Source organism: Mus pahari, chromosome 23 (genome assembly GCF_900095145.1).
Source record: "Mus pahari chromosome 23, PAHARI_EIJ_v1.1, whole genome shotgun sequence".
NCBI lineage: Eukaryota > Metazoa > Chordata > Mammalia > Rodentia > Muridae > Mus > Mus pahari.
Window position 1 is genome coordinate 20,361,643 of NC_034612.1, and position 11,274 is coordinate 20,372,916.

General features: G+C 49.3%; 1 protein-coding gene across 1 annotated transcript in view; it reads left to right on the forward strand.

Moving 5' to 3' along the window:
* The window catches only part of Gtf2ird1 (GTF2I repeat domain containing 1), a 98,882-nt gene that overhangs the window by 80,558 nt on the left and 7,050 nt on the right, over window positions 1–11,274 (forward strand). Inside the window, exon 22 of the mRNA XM_021187183.2 lies at window positions 785–813. Within this exon, the coding sequence (XP_021042842.1) occupies window positions 785–813 (29 nt within the window). The remainder of the gene's footprint in view (window positions 1–784; window positions 814–11,274) is intronic.

Sequence of the window (11,274 nt, forward strand, 5' to 3'; positions counted from 1 at the left end):
CTGGCTGTCCTGGAACTCACTTTGTAGACCAGGCTGGCCTCGAACTCAGAAATCCGCCTGCCTCTGCCTCCCAAGTGCTGGGATTAAAGGCATTCGCCACCACGCCCGGCTGACCCTTTCTTTAAAAACAACAAAAACTAGGGAAGTGGCCTGGTTGGTTTCATGGCGTGTCTAGAACACACGAAGCCCTGAGTTCCATCCCCAGCTCCTCATAAACCAGGAGTAGTGGTGCATATCTGTAATCTCTGCACTCGGGAGGTGGAGACAGGAGGCTCAGAAGTTGGGAGTCAGCCTTGGCTAGAACATAAGGACTCAAGGCTAGGCTGGGCTACCGGAGACCCTCTCTCAGAGTCAAACATTAAATGCTAGTGTCTGAAAAGGACTCTGGGCGTTTGTTACCAATCCCTAGGCAAACTAGTATCATCATCTCCCTGGTGGTAACCTTGTTCCCGATCCCTTTCCTGGTGGTAACATTGTCCCCAATCCCTTTCCTGGTGGTAACTTTGTCCCCCATCCCTTTCCTGGTGGTAACCTTGTTCCTGATCCCTTTCCTGGAGGTAACCTTGTCCCCCATCCCTTTCCTGGTGGTAACCTTGTTCCTGATCCCTTTCCTGGAGGTAACCTTGTCCCCATCCCTTTCCTGGAGGTAACCTTGTCCCCATCCTTTCCTGGTGGTAACATTGTCCCCATCCTTTCCTGGTGGTAACATTGTCCCCATCCTTTCCTGGTGGTAACCTTGTCCCCGATCCCTTTCCCCTGAAGCTCACTTCTGTTTCCCTTCCAGGCCATTTCAAGGACTTATCCCAAAGCCTGGTAAGTGGTACTTCTGCGGTTTGGGGAGGTACTTGGTGTTAGGGGTCGGGTGTGGGGGGGTGTCTGTGCACAGTTCTGGAAACTCAAAGCCAAGCCCTCATGGGACACACCTGCCTGGCTCAGGAGCAGAAGCAGGGTTCTACCCAGCTATTCCTACAACTCCCTTTGCCTCTGCCTCAGGTTGGTGGAGAAAGGCTGCAGACCCAGAGAGCCCGTTGAGATAACATTGGAACCACGGGCTTCACCCAGTCAGAGATTGCAGCTGCGCCAGGGTCTCCACGACCTCCCGGAGACCTGGCTAACTCAGGGAATGGGGGAAATTGATGGCAAATGTATTTGAATGTTGTCATAGGGTACAGGGAGCTTGGTGGTAATATGTGCGGCATTGGGGAGCTAGGAAGATAATAGTCTATAAAGTATTTGCTGTGCAAACAAGAGGACCTGAGTTTGATCTCAGGAACCCACATAAAAAAAACTGTGTAGGGGTGGATGGGATGGTGGGGGGGGGGAGAAAACACAGCTGTGCTTAGTGGTGCAATTTGTAATCCTGTGTCCAGGAGGTAGAGCTTTGCAAATTGCTAGGGCTCAGTGAGCAGCCTGCCTGGTCTATTCAGCAAGTTAGCTCCAGGCCAGTGAGAGACAGTCTGGAATGAACAAAAGAAAAAAGCTGAGCGTAGTGACCCACCTGCACGGCAGACTTTGAGGTTTGCCTGGTCTACAGAGTGAATTCTGGGACAGCCTGGCGCTACACAGAGAAACATTGTTTCAAAAAACAAAAGCTAGAGAGCTCTTCTGGAATCCCCAGTGAAAGGCTGGGGGCATAGCTCAGTGGTAGAGCCCCTGCCTAGAATCCCCCAGTGAGGGGCTGGGGGCGTGGCTCAGTGGTAGAGCACCTGCCTAGAATCCCCCAGTGAGGGGCTGGGGGCGTGGCTCAGTGGTAGAGCCCCTGCCTAGAATCCCCCAGGGAGGGGCTGGGGACATGGCTAAATCAAGCTTGCTAATCTTACTTGTATTTCACCAAGCCTGGTTTATGAGGAACTGGGGCTGGAACCAGGGCCTTATGCACTCTAGACAAGAATCTATCAAATCAGGTATATCCCTAGCCCCAAGACCCTATCTTGAAAAAAGAACAAATTAAACAGAACAAACAAAAGAAGCCCCTGGCCTCATTTTTACCTGCTGCAGCGGCTCACCCGGTGGACTCTAGGATCCTGGTGCCCACTGTGGAGAGAGCCCTGGGTGAGGCCAGAGGCTGAGCCAGAGCTGGCAGTCAGAGCATGAGGGAAATGAGTACTTCCTCAGGAAGGAAGCTGGGGTCAAGGCAGTGTTTGTGAACTCAGAGGGTTGCCTTTCCACCCGTGAGAGATCCAGAAAGTCCCTTCTCTGGGACTGACCCTGGCTCAGCCTGTCTGCCCTCCACCTCCCACCCCAGCTCTTGAGTTAGTTTGTAAATGGGGGCCTCTTGGACCCTGGCCGATAGCCTAAAGTCAGAACCTAGCCAGTGGCCACCCCTGACACAAGTGAATGTCTAAGCTGGTGTCACTGCCGGGTGCTTCTGCTCCTGTCCCTCTGGGGTCCAGGAAGTGAGGCTGGACCTCCAGCCTCGGTAGGAACCCAGTATTATAAGTCAGCCAATCTCCCTACAGCCCCCATGGCTCTTCCTGGCCTTCAAACGCACTCGTTTGGGGGACAGTGTCCTTGATAGGTATCCCAGACTGACCTCAAATTTGTGACCTTCCTGCCTCAGCCTCCAGAGCGTTGAAGTTACAGTTGTGGGCCACCACTCTAGGGTCCATTACCTTCTCCCAGGAGGAAACATAGACTCAGGAGAGTCGAAGGAAATTTCTGGAAGTCACAGAGCATTTGACTCGCCTGGCTGAGATTTAAAAGGAAAGGACTACTTGTAGGAGCTAAGTTGTAGCTTAATGTGCTAAATCTGATTCTGCTGAGTGTCTTCTGTCGCCCCCCTGCTGGCCACTAGGTGCTATGACATGGGTCCTATGGTCCTATCTCCCTTTTTACGAATTCCCAGTTTAAACTGGTTTATTTACTTGATGGATTGGGTTTGATGTTAGGATTTTTTACTTGTTCGTTATGGTTATGTTTTTCTAGACAGGGTTTATCTGTGTAACTCTGGCTTTCCTGGAACTTGCTCTGTGGATCAGGCTGGCCTTGAACTCACAGAGCTCTGCTTGTGTCTGGCTCCAGAGTACTAGGATTAAAGGCATGAGCCACTAGCATCTGGTTTTAGAATTTTGAGGGGTGTGTGTGTGTGTGTGTGTGTGCATGAGTGGGGCAGAGTGTGCCTCTGTGTGGTGTGTGTGTGTGTGTGTGCATGTGTGTGTGTGCATGTGTGTACAGAGGCCAAAGAGCAACCCTAGATGTCAGTCCTGTGGAGCTGCCCTATTAAATTTATTATTTATTTATTTATTTATTTTTTAAAGATGGTATCTCTCACTGGCCTGAAGCTAGGCTGACCAGCTAGTCCCAGGCATCCTCCTATATCTGCCTGTCTGGTGATGGGATTACAGTTTCACACTATCGTTCATAATTTTTAATCAAAAAAAGAAAAAAGAAAGAGAGAGAAAAAGAAAAGGGTGGAGAAAAGAACTGTTCGTAAGTGCAATGCCTTTAGAGACCAGAAGATGTCACCAGATCCCCTGCTGCTGGAGTTACAGTTTTGCACTGCCTGGCACAGGCCCTGAGAACTGAACTCAGATTCTCTCAAAGGACAGTGAGCATTCTAAACCACTGAACCATCTCTCCAGCCCTAAGCTTTGCTTTAAAAAAAAAAAAAAAAAAAAAACTACATATTGTGTGTGTGTGTGTGTGTGTGTGTGCATGTGTGTGTGTGTACACATACACCCAGGTCTTCAACCTTAGAGGCAGATAGGTGTCTTTACCAGCTGAGCTACTTGGCTAACTCCAGGCCCTGCTTTTACAGAGGATGTGGGGCTCAGTCTGATCTTTATGTTTTCAAGCTAAGCACTTCACCCACTCAGCTTTTGTCTGTTGTGGTTACTGCTGCTGTGTTTGGGGTTTTTTGGGGGGGTGGGGTGGGGTGTTATTTATCTGTTTGACTGTTCCACCTGCATGTGTTTATGCGCATTGTGTGTGTTCCTGGTGTCTGTGGAGGTCAGAGAACTGGAGATGTAGATGGTTGTAAGCCACAATGAATGCTGGGAACCGAACCTTGTTCTTTTGCAAGAGCAACCATCACTCTTAACCACTGAGCCATCTCTCTACCCCCACCTCAATCCCAGTTTCTTCTTTTAAAAAAAAATATATATATATATATGTATATATATTTTAATGTATTCGAGTACACTGTAGCTAATTCCTAGGTCACACTCCATCACTGAAGGAAGACGGGGCAGGAACCTGGAGGAACACCGGTTACTGCCTTTACAAACACCACACACACACACACACACACACACACACACACACACACACACACGGAAGAGACTGTTGGGGACATAATCCCAGAGGAATCACTGGAACAATTCAGATGCTGAGCGAAGGATTAAGAAGTATTGTGGAAAAGAAAAAAAAAAAAGTATTGTGAAGAGAGAAGAGGAAGGCAAGGCCTGTATGCACACATGAGTACCATGCACAGTTGAAATCCTCCAAAAATGGGTGCAAATTAGTCTCTGCAAGCGCACACGTGGTGACCCGCAGGTGGGTGATGTCGTTCTCTGCAGTGACAAGCCAGACCTGGAGGCAAGGGTAGCTCTCAGCCTAGGGAGGTGACATTTGCCAGGCTGAGTGAGGAGACTGGCATGAACTGGACTTCGGGATCTTGTGTTTGTTTCATTTTGTTTGAAACAAAATGTCTCAGGTACCCCAGGCTGGCTTTGAACTCTGACTCTCCAGCCTCCTCTCTACTTCCAAAGTGCTGGCATTTTGAGTGGATGCACCGTGCCGTTTTGTGCAGCACTGGGGATGAAACCCAAGGCCTCGTTCATGCTAGGCAAGTGCTCTACTGATAGAATTACTTCCCTAGCCAACTTGAGTTCTTTATTTCTGTTTTTCTGTCTTTTGTTGTTTGTTTATTCATTTGAGACAGAATTTCTCTGTGTAACCCAGACGATCACAGAACTCCATCTGTAGACCAGGCTGGCCTCGAACTTACAGAGATCCATCTGCCTCTCAAGTGCTGGGACTAAAGGGTGTGTGAGCCGCCACCACTGCCCAGCTCTGGCTGTCTTTGACCATGTCTCACTATATAGCCCAGGCTAGCCTGACTTTGTAATCTTCCCCACTAGGTAACCAGGATCACAGGGCCCTTCCCCCAGGTTTGATGTGGCTAGGGTTTTATGTTCAGGGCTCAGAGCTTTGTCTTCCAAATGTCAGATTTGAATGTTCCTGGTGACCAGCTTCCACGTGGAGCAGGTGGCCTACAGAAGGTAAAGCTGGCGCCAAGAACAGAACAAGGAAGGTCTACAGAGGGCTGGGGGGGGGGGGGAGTGGGGTGGGTAATGAGGAAGGTGGTAAAAAAAAACTTGGAAAATAATCCGAAAGCCTGGGTCTGAGAAGACTGGGGTAGGGGAGGAGCTTTGTAGGTAGTGAGATCCCCGTCACTAGAGGCATTCAAGCCGAGGTTAAGTAGTCACTTAGCAAAGAGAATATCCTTACGTGGCTTGCTACAAAGGAGGATGGGAAGCACCGTTCCCACGACACGATACCTGACAGAATCATCCTTCCCTTGCTGCCCACTTCCAACGTTCAAACAGCCAGTCATTCTCCCCTGCTGAATCTAATGATGCACCTCTGTCCTCCCAGCTGCTGGGAGTGGTTCAAGACCAGCTTCTGCTACATAGTAAGTTGGAGACTGGCCTGGGCTGTAAGAGACCTGGTCTCAAAACTGAATCCTAGGGACCTGAGAGATGGCTCAGAGGTGGCTCCCAGTTGCCTGTGACTCCAGTGCCAGAGGATCAGATGCCCACTTCTAGCCACCATCAGCTCCCACAGACACTTGGCACACACAGACACACCTCAGGGGCATCACTGACACCAGGGTGCAGCTTCAGTGCACTGTCAGGGAAAAGTGGGGTCCCCATGGGTAGAGCAGAGCTACCAGCTTCCTGTGTGACTCCAGCAAGCCAGGTCCAGCTCTTTGAGCATCAGTACCTTCAACTATAAAACAGAAATTGGGTCTCTCTCTCTCTCTCTCTCTCTCTCTCTCTCTCTCTCTCTCTCTCTCTCTCTCTCGCCCAAGGCCAACGCCAGACAGGTCTCAGCCAGAGGCTCAGAGGGTCGGGTCGGCTGGTTCTGCAGCCTGGATTAGATCTTGCAGATGGAGATCTGACAGGTCTTCATGCTGACTCTCTGCTGCCCAGAAACCTGAGCACCCCAGGGTGCTACAGTCCCATTCCCAACAGTCCCAGTTTAATCTAGGACACCCCACAATCGACTTCCCAGTTCAAGTGCAATTTTTGAGAAACTGTTATGGCAAATGAAGCCCCTGCCCCTACCCCCACCCTGTGAGAATTTACTCCAATCACACAGAGAGCAAGGGGAAATTTTTAATTTCTTTAATAATGTTGTGTTCCCAAAGGGAAAGCATCTCAGGACAGACAGCTCTTGTAGTTTTGTGGAGATTACGCCATCCCTGCGCTGTCTTACGCCCGCTTTTGTCTCCCGGTTGCTTTCAGATTCCCACCCTTGAATTACACCTTGGGCAATTAGATGTTTTTACAGAGACAGAAACTGCAATTTTTAGACATTTCCGAGCAAATGAGGAGGTTTACGGTGTAAAAATATTGTCACACTTACCTCAAGACAGACCACAGTGGCTAGCTAGCTGCTAACCAAGGTCACCCTGCCTGCCCAGCAGAATCAGGCTTGTCCTGGCGAGAGGCTCATGGCTAAGACACCAGCTGTCAACCAGGGCCTCCTCTGAACTGCCTGGCAGAGGCAGTGGTCCTGCAGCTGAATTTTGTTTGTGTATATATTTCCTTTCTTTTAGATTAATTAATTAATTTATTTATTTATTTTTAAATAAGAGAGTGTTCTGTCAGTAGATACGCCTACATACCAGGAGAGAACATTGGATCCCATTACAGATGGTTGTGAGCCACCATGTGGTTGCTGGGAATTGAATTCAGGATCTCTGGAAGAGCAGATGGTATTCTCAACCACAGAGCTATCTCCAGTCCCCCCTTCCTTCCTTTCTCTCTCTCTCTCTCTCTTTCTCTTTCTTTCTTTTCTTTCTGTGTTTTGGGTTTGTGGGTTATGTTTGGGGTTTTTTTATTTGTTTGTTTGTTTTGAGACAGGGTTTCTCTGTGTGCCCCTGCCTGTCCTTGAGCTCACTCTGTAGACCAGGCTGGCCTCAAACTCAGAGATGTGCCTACCTCTCTGTCTCCTGGGATTAAAGGCATGCACCACCACCACCACCACTGCCTGGCAAACTTACTCTGTTCTAAGCTTTTCTAACGATGATTTACCTGAGGAAAGTGCTTTTCCTTGTCTCTAGCATTGTCCGAGGCCCAGTTTGGAATGTGCAGTGGAGGGGCCTGCCGGCCACATCTGGGTAGCAGAGGCCCTGGTTGATGGCGCTGAGAGCCTCTCAGTGCTGTCTCCTGTCACCTCAAAAATAAGGACAAGAGAACCTGACGTAGGCTGGGGGCCAGTCTGGGGTTGCTATTGACAATCAGGGAGCAAGGAGGCGGGCATTAGAGGAACAGGAACCGTCTCTTCTGCCCCTTTAGGATCTAACTTGGCCATGTCTGAGCTGTGCTATAAGTTAACTATGATCTTGGATAAGTTAGCTCACTGTGAATGATCATAGATAAGTTAACCTTAACGATCTACAAGTTTAGGTAGGTTGGCTTACTACTACTACCTCTCCGCCTTTCTGCATTCTCTTCTCCAAGGCCTGAGGAATATTTCCCTGGCCCCAGTCCTCCAGTCCCTCCCTTCCTCCTTCTCTACCCTTCCAGTTCTGTCTTGGTCTTCAGAGCTCAAAATAATACGGTCCTTTCTTGGCGTCTAAAGATTGCAGCCAATCCCAGTGCCAGCTACACTTCCTCCCTCCCAGTCATTACAGTGCTGCTTTCTGTCAGCGTGGCTCTGGTAATGACTGCCTTTCTGTCTTCCTGAGATTCTCTGGGCAGATACCCCACTGCTGGGCCCAGATCTGGTGCTATGCTTCTTGCTTTATTCCAAAAGGAGTCATGGAGCCAAGTGTCTGGGAAGCCCCACCCTAGTCTATGGAGACAGTCGGAGCCACTGTGTCCTACCCTACCCCTGGATGGGATAAAGATCATAAGTCCTAGCTGGGCATGGTAGCCCACGACTTTAGTGTAAGAGCTCAAGAGGCAGAGACAGGCATATCTACAGAGTGAGTTCTAGGATGGCCAGGGCTACACAGAGAAACCCTGTCTCAAAAAAGATCAAACAAAAGATTTCATGTCCTGCACCCCATGTTCTCAGGGTCAAAAAAAAAAAAAAAAAAAGGCTCTGCCACCCCATGAGGTTGAGGGAGCCTCAGACTTTTCAGTAAGATTCCAGAAACCCTTTCAAAAATATATGAAGCAGAGGGACTTGGGATGGCTAAATCAACAAACCCACCGAGAAAGAACCAGACATGGTGGCATGCACTTACACTCCCAGCTCCTGGGAAGCAGGGAGAATTAGGTGGATACCAGTGCAGCCTGCCTAGCCTGCTTGGCCAGTTCCAAATGAGAAGCTCTCTCAAAAACGTAAGCGTCCTGAGGAAGGGCTTCCTTGGTATAAAGACGTAAATATACAAGCACACACACAAAGTTAACCTCTGAAAACCACCCAAGTCAATAAGAGCAACCAACACCTTCATTTGAGTGGGGTGTGACATCAGCACGTGAGAACAGTAGGGGTGGGCAAAGGTGGGACTCAGCTCTGATTACTGGACACTTGGGACTTTGCAGGGTGTTGAGGAAAGCTTAGGTGACAAGGTAATTAGTGGCAGTGGGGACACTGCAGCCAGACTATTGGCTGCTTTGTGGATTCTTTTTCACCCCTCCTCTTCCACCCTTTCAACCCCCTAACACCAGGAAGGTGGGGGGAGGGGAGAGAGAGAGAGATCATCTAATAAAGTCAGGGGTAAGAAAGGGACCTGATATCTTTAGACTACTTCCTGCTGATCAGGAGTGTACATTTCCTTGGAGGCAGGTTTGATCCATCAGGATACCTAATTTCTTCTTGTTTCTTCTTTGTGCACGGCTGCTTAATCAGCAGCAGCCAACCAGGAGCCCACCAACAGCAGCCTACTCTCTCGGGGGACCCTAGCATTTATGTCCTCTAAAAAAAGTCACCAGATTTCCAAGCATCACACACTTACCAGAAACCATCCGAAGCTGACAAAACAACGCCCCTGCCAGAGCACGAGGCAAATCACAGTCAGCCACTGTGGACAGTCTGAAGCAGCCCCATCTCCCACACGTGGGACTAAAACAAAAACACATTCTTACAATATTTCTGCATTTTTTTTTTTTTTTTAAAGAAACCAAAATACTCACTACAGGACACGAAGCTGGAAAAACCACCAGACCAAGGAGACTGCAACAAGACAGCTGGCAGCCAGGTCAGAAGGGTCCCAGGGGCACAGATGGCAGGGGTCTCTGTCTGTGCCGCTGTTTGAACAAATTACGAGCTAAGCATGGAGGCACGGATCTGCAGTCCCTAGCACTCGGCAGACCAGACAAGATCAGGCCATCTTTTAAGATCAGCTTTGGCTGTATACTGAATTTGAAGCTCAGGTAGTGAGGTATTTGAGACTCTGGCTCAAAACAAACTAAATGGAAGGAAGGAAGGAAGGAAGGAAGGAAGGAAGGAAGGAAGGAAGGAAGGAAGAAAGGAAGGAAGGAAGGAAAGATGGGAGAGTCGTAAAGAAAAATAACACCCTGTGCTTGGCTCAGCTAGAGGCACAGGACTCCAAACTAGACAACCTGAGTTCAGTTCCTGAGATCCACGTGGTATATAAGATGAAACAGACTCCCACAGGTTGTCCTGAGTCCAGCGTAGTGGCACATATGTCATTTAGCACACCGGAGGCAGAGGTAGGTGGCTCTCTGTGAGTTCCAGGCCAGCCAAGTGTAGCAAACTGGAGAACAGCGAGAGTCATGTGGTGCAGCTCTGTCTGAGAGACAAGCCTGGTGACACGTGCCTATAATCCCAGCACTGGGAAAGCAGAGGCAGGCGAGCCTCTGAGAGTTCAAGGCCAGTCTGATCCATAGAGTTCCAGGTCAGCCAGGGCTACACAGACAAATAAACACAAACAAAAAATAAAAACCCCATCAGTTGTCTTTTGACCTCCACATGCCTACCGTGGTCCACATGCATGGATATGTGCACACAAACAAAATAAGTTAACTAAAACAACAACAACAAAAAATGTCTGGTAGAACACGCCCAGCACCAGGAAAGCTGAGGCAGGAGGCTTGTGGGGACTGAGGCTCAGCTGGAAAACAACACAGTGAACTTGAACTCGGCTGTGGTTGTTCTTAGTTCTTGTATTTAATCGTGTTAGCCATAAAAGGAAGGTAGTGTGCATGCTGTAGGCGGGAAGAAGGCTATGGCCTTTTGTCCCCTGTAACTTGCTGTCCCTCCTTACCACAGATACTCTTGAGAGTAGCCCCTCTTCCTGCATGGGGCAGAGCCTGTTCCACTCGGGTGGGGAAAGGCCCTTGAACCTCACCCTGAGATTGGGCAGTGTAGCAGCCCCAGCATGGCTCCCAAACCAGCTGTGTTGGTCCCATGTAAACATCTGGCTGATTTCATATGCCAGGTCCCTGTGTGCATGCATGCTGGCGTATTCCTTAAGGCTAACGTGGTGGACTTGAAAGTGAGATCGACAGCTTCTAAGGTAGATAGCCCTCATAACAGAGACCAAAAACCAGGACATTGCCAAGCTTCAGTGTCTGCAACCCAAGCACTGTGGAGGCCAAGGGTCTCAAATAACAGCAAAAAAGGGTAGGAGTGGGGCGTGGCCAGGATGTAACTCAGTTGGTAGAAGGCTTGACTCGAATGAAGGCCTGAATTTAGTTCCCAGCATTCAGGAAGCTAAGGCAGGAGAATCATCAGGCGGTCGAGGTTATCCTTGGCTACATAGCTAGTTCAAGACCAGCCTGGGCTACATAAAAACATGACTTCCCCACCCCACCCCAGAGGAGGACCTGTGCAGTCGGTTGGTGTGCCTTTAATCCCAACAGAAGCAGCAGAGGCAGACGATGTCTGTGAATTCCAGGCTAGCCTGGTCTACCAAGTGAGTCCAGCCAGGCAGTGGTGGCTCACACCTATAATCTTAGCACTTGGGAGGCAGAGGCAGATGGATTTCTGAGTTCCAGGCCAGCCTGGTCTACACAGTGAGTTCCAGGACAGCCAGGGCTACCCAGAGAAACCCTGTCTCAAAAAACCAAAAAAAAACAAAACAAAAGGAGAGAGAGAGAGAGAGAGAGAGAGAGAGAGAGAGAGAGAGAG